The sequence below is a fragment of the Balaenoptera ricei genome, chromosome 1 (assembly GCF_028023285.1).
Source record: "Balaenoptera ricei isolate mBalRic1 chromosome 1, mBalRic1.hap2, whole genome shotgun sequence".
In the NCBI taxonomy this organism is placed as follows: domain Eukaryota; kingdom Metazoa; phylum Chordata; class Mammalia; order Artiodactyla; family Balaenopteridae; genus Balaenoptera; species Balaenoptera ricei.
The window spans coordinates 50,529,480-50,544,409 of NC_082639.1; the positions used below are offsets into that span (position 1 = coordinate 50,529,480).

At 40.8% G+C, this 14,930-nt stretch overlaps 1 protein-coding gene across 7 annotated transcripts in view; it reads left to right on the forward strand.

The window, feature by feature from the left end:
- The window catches only part of FGGY (FGGY carbohydrate kinase domain containing), a 411,167-nt gene that overhangs the window by 64,953 nt on the left and 331,284 nt on the right, over positions 1 to 14,930 (forward strand). For all 7 annotated transcript variants that reach the window (XM_059898898.1, XM_059898889.1, XM_059898942.1 and 4 more), the window contains one exon: positions 2,988 to 3,076. In XM_059898898.1, the coding sequence (XP_059754881.1) occupies positions 2,988 to 3,076 (89 nt within the window). The remainder of the gene's footprint in view (positions 1 to 2,987; positions 3,077 to 14,930) is intronic.

Genomic DNA, 14,930 nt, shown 5'->3' on the forward strand with positions numbered 1-14,930 from the left:
TGGGTTGAGGCCTTGTCATCCGAACCTCAGTTTCTACATCCTTCACCTGCAGACTGTTGTGTGTCACCTACAACCTCTGAACCATCCTGAGAATCCAATGAGATGAGGAACGTGGGGGCACTGTTGTAAGCTCTGGAAGAATCTAAGAGGGCAGTCGCTGTGCCTGATGCAGGCCCAGTGGTTCCAAGGATAGAATTAATTCAGTAAGATTGAGGCCCTTGGCTGAGACTCTGCTGGTTGGGGAGAGGCAGGGATGGAGAGATTTTCTCATAGAACTGGATTAAGAATCCATCCACGGGGGCCAATAGGCCCTTGGCCAATCTGGCATTTGATGACTAAGCACTTGTGAATCATGTAGCCCAACCTTAGAACACCATGGGAACCTCATAGGTAGTGTCAGCATTTCCAAGTAAGGGATCTGGCTTCTGGAGACATCCCTCTCATCCAGGCAAACGCTTTCCCCCTCTCTCCTTTGCTGGCTAAGCTGCAGACTTTGCTTTTGTGGAGAAGGCAGGGAATACTACTGCTGTCTTCTCCCCCAAGACCACATGTGTTTTTAAGGATGCCTCACACTCCTAATATGATGCCATTTCTGGTTACTCATTCTATGGAGAGTTTGAGCCAGGGTCTCTGGCTTTGCTCGGTGAAGCCGGCGTTGTCTCAAGAAAAGATGGCGCCGCCAGGCTGCTTTGTCCCTCCTGCCCCCGATGTGTCTCTTTCTGGCCAGAGGCCTGATGCTGTCTCTGAGACATTCTGCCTGGGTTCCATTGTCCACAGAGGCTGTCTGCGTGGCTACAGGCTGAAAGCTCTCATTTTGCAAGGTCTGTAATGACTGTATACAAGATCTAACAGAAGCAGTTATTTTCTGAGTTGAGGAAGACTGCTTGGCTTTGGCTGGTAGCACTGATTGTTGCTGCAGTGGTTTCGTGGTTTATTTCTGATTGGCCTTGGATTTCTGAAGTCTTTAGAAGGAGGATGCCTTTTCTCCCTGAGAACTGATCACCGAAACCACGGAGCACATGGAAAGAGATTTGGGGGACTACCCGGAAGACATACTAGTAGCTTGACTCATAGTTTCAAAGGCTACCATTTTCTGACTGATCTATTAGCATATAAAGATACTGCTAGTTCAGAGCTACGTTTGGCATATTTAGTCAACTTTAAGTGTTGTTTTGTTTAACATTAAGACGTATGGGTGTTCAAAGGAAAGTTTAGCCCTTTCTAGATGTAAGCGCTCACCCAAATGCTTAGGAATTTAAAACAAACAACCAACAACAACAACAGAAGATGGGCTTAACACTGCCTTTTACATCTGAGCCCTTTTGACGTTGTTATTGTTTTAATGGGACCCTGTTCCTGGGTTAATACTCAGTTTCTCTGCTGTGCGTGGATGTCTGTGTCCAGAGAGCGGTGATAGGGGAAGAGAAAATAGGAAGAACTCATAGAATTTGAGGGCAAATATAGATAAAGACTAGTTGTATGTCTATAAAATAGACAGAACAGCACTCAGGACTTTTGTGTTGTTCTAAGGAGGTAACACATGTGGAAACCCTTTGTAAACTCTGAAGCGCCTCTCACCTGAGAGAGATTGGAAGGTGAAGCTGAGCAGTTTGTCTAGTTGTTCAACGCATATTTATCGAATGTCTGCTGTGTGTCACCTGCTAGCAGATACTAGAATATGTCTCTTTTGGATCTTCTGTCTTGTTGCCTTTAGGTCCCCAAAGATACCCATGTACTTAGGATACATTCCTTTTTGTTGTAGCCTCTTGGGGAGGGAATAATTGAAACCAGGACATGGAGAGTTGCCTGGGTGGTAGGAAACCTTTCTTGCTGCTGCTGCTTCTGTCTGTATTGATCTTCTCTTTATGAAGTCCTACTTCTCCAGGTCCTTGGCAAAAAAATGGCCACTTCACAGTTTCCAAGTTTATCTCACCTCCAGTTCCACTCAAAGGCAGAAGTTAAATGACTCCATTTGGATCCTGATTCTAAATTCCTGGGAGAAGGAATCTGATTGGCCCAGTTAGGTCACATGTCCACCTCTAGTCCAGTTAAGTGTGTCAGGGGGACTGGAGTCATGTGATTTCTACCTCACAACTAAGGGTCCAGTCCTGTGCTGGGGAGGAGAAAAGACAGTTGTGGGATATTATGGTGCATAAAACTGACAAGGTCCTTGACCTCACTGAGCTTACAATCTAGCAGAAGAGAAGGACATTATACAGATACTTTCGGGGTGATATGGGTTATATGACAGCCAGACCTCACCTGAGGAGGAGATCCTGAAAGACCTCCCCAGGGAAGGATGGGTTGGGTTAACCAAAGTGGGCAGAGCAACAGGGTGGTGGGTGAGGAAGGAGTGTTCTGGACAGAGGTGGCAGAGGAAGGAAAAAGCCCTGTGGCAGGAAAAAAAATCTGACCACATTGGCAGTGTGGAAGAAATTGGAAGCAACAAATGTTTAAAAAGTTATAAGAATAGCTTGATTCCGTACCGTTCTCTCTGGCTTAGATTGGAAGTTCTTTGTGGGCAGGGACTATCATTCCTGTTGCCTTTGGAACCAGTTAGCCTGGGGAGACTTTTTCATGGCAGGACACATTGCATTTCATCGGGTTATTTCTTAGTGTGGTTTTTCTCCCCAGTTCACAGCTGTTCAGCTTTGAAATCTTTTTATATGTCTTGAAGTGTATCCTCTTGCCCTTCACTGGGAAGATGGATTGCATACCCTTGCAGAATGTACTTCCTCCTGCTCCAGGTTGGCAAAGAGGAATAAAAGGGAAATTATAGTCATTTTTGGAAGGATCAATAATTGCCAATTTTTCTTTCCTGTATAGTACTGCTTTTGTATCACTCACCATTCCCAGCCGCTGAACAGATGTTTTATTGGGCATTGTTGGCTATGCTTTTGTTTTGAAAATTTTGAAACATTATTGAAAGAGGAGAGGGGGAGAAGAAATAGCCCATAATTGATTCTAATATGTATTTCATTTGGCAGAACTTGAGAGAGACTTGCTGGGATAAGGCGGGACACTTCTTTGATCTCCCAGACTTCTTATCGTGGAAGGCAACAGGTGTCACAGCACGGTATGTTAATTACAAGTTGGATTTTATTTGTGTTCATCCATTCTCGGGTGTCTGTGTGTGTGTGTGTGTGTATATATATATATATATATATATATATATATATATATATATATATTGCTTTCTTAACTCGCTTTGACTGGATGTACTGTTTGTACATCTGCATGCGATTTTGCATACTTGAAACATCTTGAATCCATCTTCCACCTCCACTGCACATGCCCAAACACCATTGTTCCTATGAGGCCTGGAATGTGGGTATCCAAGGTGAAGACCATTCATTAAAATTGGACACATTTAAAGGAGACGTGAATAGTCCATTGTGAAATGTGACTGTTTTTCCAAAGGCACTTTTTACATGATGAATAAAAGAAACATTTTTTGGCCCCTAAAATTAAGGCAAGAGTTACGTTTTTCAAGGGAAGGTGATTTTAACTTTAACTAGATGGGTGTGTTAATGAAGCTATTTTGCTTTTTATATCAACGTACCTGAATCATCCCAGAGGGTAGAAGTATGTATGTTGAAGTCAACAGTATTTCCCAAGAAATTACAAATGTTATAAATAAGTTATGTGCTGCACATCAGAGACAATTTTAATACTCATGGAGTGTGCTTGTGGCTGCTACAATGGATGTGTGTGCAGATGTGCATATATATGGACAGATTGGACATGTACTCTCAAAGCGTGCAAAGCTGTTGTCATCTTGACCTCAGATTTCAGGGGATGCAGAAGGGGAGGGGGCCGTAGGGCAGGGAGGGGTCTTCTTATCTTGAAAATGATTTAGAATTGCATATGAGAAAGGGGAACATTTCCCAGAGGACTGATAAACCTGCATGAGTATGTATATATTTAGGTATATCTTAAAGTCATCTCTTTGAGAGAAGGCTAAATCCTCCCTATTTTCCCTTTTATTTAAACTCATGAGAAGCTGGGAATAGGAGTACCATTTTCCCTGTGTTCTTTCTGTCTGTCTCGTTTAGTATGATTGGGACTTTCCTTGTAGAGAGTTGATGAGAGTGTGATAGTTCATTTGGCAGCAGGGGCTTCCAGAAAGGAGATAGTAGAAGACGTCTTTCACAAGCACATCATTCATCTTGTTGATTATTCTCCCCTCCCACTAATGAAATGCTAGGGTGGAGGGGATTCACATCACATATTCACATGAGGTGGAGGGGCCTCAGTAAACCTCAGGTACTCATCCCTCTCTGGGGAGAGGGCTCTGGAGGAGTGGTCTGAACTTTAACCCGGAAGGTGCAGTTAGTCACCATTATATTGTTATCATCAGTGGGGAGGGGGTTGTTTGGGTGAAGATCTCATCTGGACATTCCTCTTTTGGTGTGATATTAATTGTCCAGAGTTATTTCTGGAAGGACCTTTCTCTAGTTTTTTTCCCTATCTTTGTGCAGTAGTGAAGGAAATGTTTTGATTATTTTAGCCAAATGGACCTAGGAGTCAAAGCAGTGCTAATAGTGTGGGTATCGGTAACAATCCATTGGCACACAAGCCTTGAGAACTCAAAAGCAGAACTATGGATGGAGGAGGGCCTTGAGTTTCCTTCTCTTTTTCCTTGGGTGTTGATCAATCCAGCTCATTGATGTCCTCCCTGGTTTTTTCTGATGGTGCTAAATAGTCTACACCCCCATTTCCAAGTGTCTAATGCTGTATTAAGACACCAAGAAGCCAGCTTTTTGAAGCTAGCTCTGGCTCAGATAGATTTAAATGCATTGCCTTGCTTATCCACTGTGGAGTTACAACATGACTTATCCTCAATTCTGCCACACAAGAGTTTGGTGACCTTGGGAGTGGCCCTACCTTCTTTGAATCTCACTTTCCTTATCTATAAAATGGGGATCGTGATACCAAACTAGCCTGATTATAGGAATCAGCCGAATCATTTATTCAAAGCCCAGATCCTCAGGGCTTCCAGTTTCAAGCCCACTGAACCAGAATCCCCATGAGATACCTGGGAATTTGTGTGATTAACAAGTGCCCCAGGTGGTTATATGGTCAGGTAAGTTGGGACAACATTGCCTTACAGAGTATACGTGAAAGTAATATGTAAGGTGGTCCATACCTGTGAAGGACTGGACGTATTTTGAAAGGTCGGATGGATTTGGTAAATTTAAAGATGGACAGCTTCTCATTGGCCTATCAGAACATGCTTGGGGGCTTCCATTGCCCACCTGTGACAATCTGAAATCCTGAGGAAGCAGAAAAGTTTAGTGCTCAGAAATGATTTATTGACTGTCCAGTCATCCCTGCCATTTTTTATTGGCTGAGACACTCATGACTTATTCTACTTTCCTTAGTATGAATTTGCAGTCCCCTCCCCGCCCCTTGCCCATACTCGCCAGCACCTTCAGAGGCCTCCCTTCCAGCTTCGCTCTCCTGGAGAGCTGAGTCTGTGGACCTTGGGCACCAGGCACCAAGTTCCTCTTGTAAAGGTGGTTGCCCTCTCCCAGGCACACCTCTCTCTTACATCTATCTTTCTTCTCTGTTGTTTCCTCAATCTCTTCATTCTTTCGTCTCTATTTCAACCTGCATGATCAGGCGAAACAAGTAATCTCAGAGCTTTCTCAATTATAAATATAATTGGGGTAATGACAATACTTACTCCATGGGGTTATTGTATGGACTGACTGAGTGAGATGACAGAAGAACTTCCAACACAGCACTGAGAAAGTTTTTGAAGGAATTAGCTATTTTATTTTTCTATAAATTTATTTATTTATTTATTTTTGGCTGCGTTGGGTCTTTGTTGCTGCACGTGGGCTCTTCTCTTGTCGCGGCGAGCGGGGGCTACTCTTCGTTGCGGTGCGCGGGCTTCTCATTGGGTGGCTTCTCTTGTTGCAGAGCACGGGCTCTAGGCGTGCGGGCTTCAGTAGTTGTGGCACTCAGGCTCAGTAGTTGTGTCTTGCGGGCTCTAGAGCGCAGACTCAGTAGTTGTGGCACACGGGCTTAGTTGCTCCGCAGCATGTGGGATCTTCCCGGACCTGGGCTCGAACCCGTGTCCCCTGCATTGGCAGGTGGATTCTTAACCACTGCACCACCAGGGAAGCCCTAGCTATTTTATTTAGTTTCCTTACTCTATCAATTTTGGCAGGGAGTCTTTGCATTAAGTTTCTGGCATAGCGGAAAGAGGGAAATCCTTGTAGTCAGACTGACCTGGGTTCAATGTCTCTGCTATGTACTGTCTGTGAGAAGCTGGAGTAAATTACCCCCCCTCCCCCCCTCCCCCACCCCCCACCCAAATTCAGGTCCTCATCTGGCCGTCCTGTCAGGGTTAGAGGTACTGTGGATAAAATGTGTAGCACATAGTATTTAAACAATTCACAATTCTTTTAATGAAAAATCCCCATTGTCTTTCCATCTTCTAGAATAAGGAAGATGAGGGTCTGAGTTTGAATGTACGAATGCCAAAAAAAACTCTGGACAGTGGAACATGAACTTGGCATCCTCTGGGCCAAGGAGAGGTTCAGATTTGGTGTTTATCTGGCTCTTATTGTGATTGTTTTGGGAGGCTTTGGGGAAATGGGTGCCAAAAAGGCTAGAGGGTGTTTTTTTTCCCTTTCTTTTTTTCTTTTTATTATTCTAGTGGAGTCATGGCTAAAAAAGTGATCAGATTTCACCTTGTCTTAAGCCTTCAGACTTGTTTTTGGCAGTGACAGTGTGTAAGAAGTCTTCCTCCTCCTCCTCTTATCTGTTTTTCTCTCTTCTCCTGCTTTCCCCTCCCCCCCCCCCCCCCCCCCCGCTTTATTTATTGTTCTTATCTTCTAAAATATGGCAGCTACTCTTGTTTTTCTGGGTCACTGAGAAAATCACCACTTTGGCCTATGATTAATTTGTAATTCAGCTCCATTCTTTTCATTATATTGATGAAAATAATTATTGCTATTTTTTAAAATAATAATTTATATAATCATCATCATCATTTTTTGAGTGCATTCTCTATATCTGTGCTAACTTTTTAACAAATGTGAACCCCATTAGTCCTCCCAACCATCAGTTAAAACAGGTGGTGGTATCACCATTTTGCAGTTCAAGAACTAAAACTCAATGTTTTAGTAATTTGCCATGTCCTAGCATTTAGTGGATAACTGTCCAGAATTTTGGTAACATGAGAAGTGGGAAGTCAGAAATTTGAATAATAAAATTTTGTATAATCAGACAAAAACATATTCATATATATAAATCCTCCCTCTAAAGAGATTTGAGGTGACTGACAATAGAAGATAAAAACAGTGATAAAAATATTAAAAAGTCACAATGGAGTGAAATATTAATAGAATAAGATAAAGCCAAGAGCTTCATAGAAACTATATGGTTCATCATAATTACTGATTGATTTGTTTCCAAGCTTCCTAGTGGCCAAAGAAAAGGTGAGAACATAATCAATATTAACTGAGTGAACACATAAGAACCCAACTGCTGTTCAGGAGAAGAACTCCCTCTAACATTGGGGTCTGAGAGCAATTTCTCCTAGATTATCAAGGGTTGGCGATATTCTGTAAATTATCTAAAAGTATGTCCTTTGAAATTCAGTTATAGTTTCAAATAGACTTTATTTTAAACCTAGTTTTAGATTTACAGAAAAGTTGTGAAGATAGTACGAGAGTTCCCATTTACTTGACACATAGTTTTCCCTGTTATTAACATCTTATGTTTGTGTGATACGTTTGTCAACAATTGATGAACCGATGTTGATATATTATTATTAACTAAATTCCATACTTAATCATATTTCTTTAGTTTTTACCTAATGGCCAAGATCCTATCCAGGATACCATATACATTTAGTCATATCTCCTTAGTCTCTTCTTGGCTGTGACAGTTTCTCAACTTTGTTTCTGATGACCTTGACGGTTTTGAAGCGTGGTCATATATATTATAGCATGTCCCTCTAATGGAATTTGTCTGACGTTTTTCTCATGATGAGACATGGGTAGTATGTTTTTGGGAGGAAGACTACACTGCCATTTTCTGTTGAGTACCATTCTCATCATGTCATATCATATCAAGGGTACATACTAGCAGCATGTCATCACTGTTGATGTTGATCTTAATTACCTGGCTGAGGTATTGTTTGTCAGGTTTCTCCACTGTAAACCTGTATAATGTTCTTTCTTATGTCTATATAATGTCTGTGTTAGTTTTGCCAAGTTTTTAGGCTTAAAATGATCTCTTATTTTAATGTGCATTTTTATTATTAAATGCAGTTACCTTTTCTTATATTTATCAACCACTTGTTTTATTAATTTATGTCAATTAATGTCAATAATTGTATCTATTAGTATTACATGTATTGATTGCCTATTTATGTCAACTACTAATATTTATATTGGATTTCAGTGTTTTCTTAAATATTGGCGAGAATTCATGTTTTTGTTTGTTTGTTTTACTATTTTCCCCAAGGTGTTATTTTTGAAAAAAATTTAAAGCTACAGAGAAGTTGAGAGAATGGTATATGGAACACCATATCTTTACCTACATCAGTGGTCTCCAGCCTTTTTGGCATCAGGGACCTGTTTCGTGAAAGACAGTTTTTCCATGGACCGGGGTTGGCAGGGGGTGGTTTTGGGATGATTCAAGTGCATTACATTTATTGTGCACTTTATTTCTATTATTATTACATTGTAATGTATAATGAAATAATTATACAGCTCACCATAACGCAGAATCAGTGGGAGCCCTGAGCTTGTTTTCACTTGCCACTCACTGATGGGGTTTTGATATGAGTCTGCAAGCAATTGATTTATTATGGTCTCTGTGCAGTCAGACCTCTCTGCTAATGTTAATCTGTATTTGCAGCTGCTCCCCAGTGCTGGCATCACTGCCTCAGCTCCACCTCAGATCATCAGGCATTAGATTCTCATAAGGAGCGCGCAACCTAGATCCCTCCCATGTGCAATTCACAGTAGGATTCTTGCTCCTATGAGAATCTAATGCCCCTGCTGATCTGACAGGAGGTGGAGCTCAGTAGCGGTCCGTGGCCCCGGGGGGTTGGGGACCCCAGACCTATAATTCATCAATTAACGTTTTCGTTACGTTGTGCTCAAAAGTGTTCTATCTCTGACATGCATATATGTGTTTATTTTGCTGAACCATTTATAAATGAATTGCGGATACCACCTTCTTTCCTCATAAATTCTGCAATGTGATCCCCAAGAGTACTGTCCTTCTCCTGTGTAACCACAGTGCTGTTATCACACTTAGGACAATTAACATTAACCCTCATTATTTAAATTCCTAACAGGTGCCCTATTGTTAACTGTTCAAAGTGCCACTCACTTTTCCTTGCCATTGGAGTTCTGACTGATAGAGACTACATATAGAGCATATTAGCTAGATGAAGAATGAAAACCTACCTCATTATCTTAGAAAATACTTATTAACCTTTAATGTATAGAGCTTCTGGTATACTGGGTGGATAATGCAGCTCAGAAGTGAGACTAAACCAGCACTTACATGTTCAGGTGTATGTGTTCTTATATGGAGGAAGGCAGGCCCGATATGCCAACCAGATGTCATCACGTCAAGTAACTGAGTCAGCAGCGTGAATGCAGACCCTGCTGAGGTGTGCTTAGCTAAAGCCAGGGCACACTGGTTGCACCTGGGCGTGGAGAGTGAAGGCGTGGGCTCGATGTTATTCTAGGAATGACTTAGTACCTTATCTTTCACACAGTGACCCCTTCAAACATGGCTTAATATAGTCCAGTGTCACAACAATCAGAAGGATTTCCCTTACCCCCTTGGAGAAAGTTAAGTCAGGGAATGGGGTGCAAATTCAGCTGCACCTCCTCTGGTGCTGCTGTCGGTGGAGAGCGCGGGCAGGGAGCGGGCTCATCCTCCCTCAGGGCTGAGACAGCAGCACGGGAGGAAGAAGGGGTAGACTTCCACGATACTATCTGCCTCTGGTGGCGTGCCTGCAGTCCACATCCCTTCCTTAGTACTTGACGTCCTGATTACCTCACTCAGTTGCATATCTAAGATAAGACTTGATTTAAAAAAAAAAACAAAACAGCTTTATTGACAGAGAATTCACATACTATACAAGTCACTCATCTAAAGTATATAGTTCAGTGCTTTTGATAGATTACATTATTTTTATGAATTTTAGTAAAATATCTATAGCATAAAATTTACCATTTTAAGTGTACAATTCAGTGGCATCAATTACATTCATGGTGTTGAACAGCTATTACCACTACCTATTTCCAAAACTTGTTACCCCAAACACAAACTCTGTAACCGTTAAGTAACAACTCCCTGTCCCTGCCTTCCCCTGCCCCTGTTAACCTCTAATCTACTTTCTGTCTCTATGAATTTGCCCATTCTAGATACCTTATATAAGTAGGATCTTATATGTCTGGCTTATTTCACTTAGCATAATGCTTTCAAGATTCATCCATGTCGTAACGTGTAAGAATGTCCTTCCTTTTTCATGGCTGAATGATATTCCATTGTATGCATATGCTACATTTTGCTTTTCCATTCATCTGTTGGTGGACCCATGATGGATAATTGGGTTGTTTCTTCCTCTTGGCTATTATGAATAATGCTGCCGTGAATATTGATGCATAAGTATCTGTTTGAGTCTCTGCTTTCAATTCTTGTGGGTATATATCTAGGAGTGGAATTGCTGGGTCACATGGTAATCCCATGTTTAGCTTTCTGAGGACCCACCCACTGAACTTTTCCATAGCAATTGCATCATTTAACATTCCCACCAGCAATGTATGAGGATTCTAATTTCTCTACAGCTTCACCTGTTTTTATTTTCCTGTTTTTTTGTTTTTGTTATTTTTTTAAATTATAGTCACCCTCATAACTGTAAAGTGGATTCTCACTGTGGTTAACGACTTGATTTTTTGTTAGAAATCTATTGAATGAAAGTAAAATTGATTGAATTTAGGTCATCCTAGAGGTAACATTTTTTGGCCAGAACTTGGTTGAAACTTGACAAGGATTCTGAAGGTAGTGTCATAAAATTAAAGAGTTCTGGGAAAAAAATAACAGTTATTTCTGATATGATTGATGCTAAAACTCTTTTATATGCATTGTTTTATGGTTGTGTTGAAGGATGATTTCTCAGAACAATGGTATAAAACCGTTCTTCTAGGTTCTAGAAAGAATGATTCAGTCATCCTCTCGCATCAGCTTATTTTTTGGTATCTTTAATAGTGCTGAGAAATGGCCTGTAAATATTAGATTTCCTTTACCCTTATTTTGGGGAAAGCAGAGTGCTCTCACTCTCTACAGAAGAAAAATTATCCTTATCTCTTCACTGATGAGTAATAGAAATAATAGAAAATTAAAAATCACAGTGGTTTGAACACACAAGCGTTCATTTTCTTCTGTAAATAAATACAGATGTATAGAGTTTTGGGCTACTATGACAGTCCCACAAACTCATCAAGGACACTAACTGTTTTGGCATTTTTACTTCATTATCTTCAGCCCTGACTTCCATTCTCAAAGATACCTCATGGTCCAAAATGGCTTATGGAGTCTCTGTTTTTCAGCCCACATTTCATATAGCAGGAAGAAGGAAGGTGGGAGTTGCATAAAAAGGATGTACACACCTGAGTCAGCCTTCTTTAAAGAACCTTCTTTGAAGAGCTACGTAATACTTCTGCTTGCATGTCATTGGTTTATGGCCACACCCAGCTAGAGTGGAGCCTGGATAAAATAGGCTTTTAGTTGGTGCGTTGTGACCTGAATAAAATTGAGTTTCTCTCACTACTAAAGAAAAAAAGCGAGAATTAATACTGAGCAAATAAAAAGATAATCACAAAATTGTAATTTCTCAGTAAGTTACACTGACCGATATCCCAGATACTAATTTATAATCCTTCTATGATAGTGACAGAGAGACGGGTGAGCACAGGACAGGTCGTAGGGGTGGTGATATATAGTTTGAAACAACTGCAACTCACAGTTTGCTTCCTTCATTCATTTCACTCACTCATTCATTTATTCTTTGCATGTATGTTAATAGAGCACCTAAGAGGTCTCTTCTCTCTAGTCTAGCAGTAGGTAGGTACACATTTATTTAAACTATTCAAATTCATGTAAGGGCTGGAGCCAAATACTCCTTAGCTCAAAGTTTTGCTCTGCCATTTATCAGCTGGGTGAACATGGGCAAGTCATTTAATCCTTCTCAATCCCAGGTTCCTTTTATGGTTGAAGGGGGACAAAAATTACATGCCTTTCTTTTATGGAGAAAATGGAGCACCCTGGGTGAAACCTCTAACCAGTCTGTAGTCCAGAGTAGTGCACAGGAAGTGCTACTTTCACTTATCTTTGCCTTCAGTCTTTATTTTTTAGTTTTACATTTTAAGGTGAAGCTAAATTCAGTTAAACAGCTTACGGGTGGGGTGTGGACAGTGGGCCATTTAGAAACCAAATAACCTGTTGGACAACTTCTCTCCCCCATTGGGTTTTGTCTTGCCTTCCTGAAGGGTTCTGTGAGTCAGGGGGTGTGAGAGTGTCTCCAAAGGTCTCAGAGCTGTTGTGGGCGTGAAGAAATGAGCAGGTGGCAGGAGACCACAGGCCGTCAGGATTCAGAGGCTGAAAGTCCAGGGAGGGCAGGAGAGAATGGAATATGCCAGGGCTGTCGGGGCAGGAGGGGAACGGAGTGTTCATATCAGGGCTTCTCACCCATGCCTACAGTTGAGGCACAGACCCCCAGTGACTGGGAGTCCTGCTGCTGCCCTGCACTAATGCTTAACTATGGGATCAATGACTGTCCCTCTTTATCTGCTCCGTTGAGTCAAACCCTGGGGAAGGTTGAGGTTTCTTCTTTCACTTTTCATCAGTAAAGCAAATCTCGATGGAAAAGGTTAGGCATCCCCACATTTGTCCTTTGGGACAAAGGTGGTAAAAATGTGTGACCTTGGGTGGTTATTATGATGTGCACCCTTCAATAAGAACCACTAGTCTGAATTTGCTCCGTTCCCATAACTTCTTTAAAAAATAATAACAGCCAGTTTTTATTGAATACCTGCTGTGTATCAGGTACTGTTCTAGGTCTTTTTTTAAAGATATATGTGTATATGTGTGTATATATATATTGAAGTATAGTTGATTTACAATGTTGTGTTAGTTGCAGGTATACAGCACAGTGATTCAGATATATATATATATATATATATATATATATATATATATATATATATATATATACTTTTTCAGATTCTTTTCCCTTATAGGTTATTACGAAATATTGAGTATAGTTCCCTGTGCTATACAGTAGGTTCTTGTTGGTTATCTATTTTATATATAGTAGTGTGTATATATTAATCCCAGCCTCCTAATTTATCCCTCCCCCTTTCCCCTTTGGTAACCATAAGTTTGTCTTCCATGTCTGTGCGTCTATTTCTGTTTTGTAAATAAGTTCATTTGGATCTTTTTTTTTAAAAATTCCACATATAAGTGATATCATAGGATATTTGTCTTTGTCTGGCTTATTTCACTTAGTATGACAGTCTCTGTGTTCATGTTGCTATAAATGGCATTATTTCATTCTTTTTTATGGCTGAGTATAGTATGTGTGTGTGCGCGCGCGTGTGTGTGTATACCACATCTTCTTTATCCATGCCTCTGTCTTTTTTTTTCAGATCTCATGTGCATACCTCTAGACATGAGTTCTGTATGCGTGAAAGATAACGGCCAGTATGACTAATTTTCCAATTGAGCAGCTATGTAGCATTTCCTTTACTTAACAGTTTTCTCTGAGACCTCGAATCACTTTTAGAATTTAGTTTTGTTTGCTCTTTAATATGGTAAAGTGGAACAATCTTGGGATGGGGTTCCTCATTTACAAATAGTATGATGGTATAGTCTTTGCCAAAAATGTTTTGGAACTGTAAAAGTGCTAAAAAATAGAGATCTCATTTTCCAGGTGATATGACAGACTCCCAGAAGGGTCTCACTCTGAAGGTGAAACTAGTAAGTGAAGTATGAGTTAGGTTTTAAGGGGAACATCCCCACATCATACATTGTTTAGGGGTCCTTTCTCTGGCCCGAGAAGGCCTCCCTCGGGATGGACAGGACATCTCAGTCTTGGGGGCCTCTTAAATTAGTTTGCTATCCAGGATGGCTGTCACTGTAGGTGAACTCTTGTGAACCTAGTTATTGGGCCTTTTGAATATGCTGTACCTGTGCGACTCTGGGTAACCTGTAAGTTTCATTCACTCTGATTAAAGGTATCAGTATTCAGTCTTGGAACCCGTGATACTGTAAGGGCTGTGAGGCCTTGGCGGTGCTCAGGACCCACATTATTAAGAAACACATGGTGGCGTGGTTTGAAGCTTGGGAGATGTGTGTGGTCCAGCCAGGTAACCTTGGGCCCCTGGCACTCAGTCTGTCTGCAAGATTTGGTGATTGAGCTAGTGATCCATTTAGCCCCTCCCAGGACTAAAACTCTGAGTCTGAGAGGTAATGGTGTTGACCAAAGTCTTGCTTTGGCTTCTTTCTTAAACCTCATTTTTTGGAAAAAGTACTGTAAAAGTCTAACATTAAATTCAACCTTTGGGGATGTAATTTAGTGTCAAAATGCTATACTCTTTCCTTCTTTTTTTCACCTCTTCCAGTTGGTTTAACATTTTTTAGTATACCTTCTTTTTTTCTTGTTTTCTTCCTTCCTCTCTCTAAATTATTGTCACGGGCCTTTGAAGAGAATTCTTAAATGTTATTGAGAAATTGCAGGCAGGGAGTCCTTTGTTCCCAAGTCATTTAGAAGATTGCCTTTCCTTTTGTTAAATACGAAAAATTGTCAACCTGTATTGTGAGAAGGTGCCAAAAACTGCATTCACCAATAAAAAGAATCAGCTCTCACTATTGCCCAGATATTA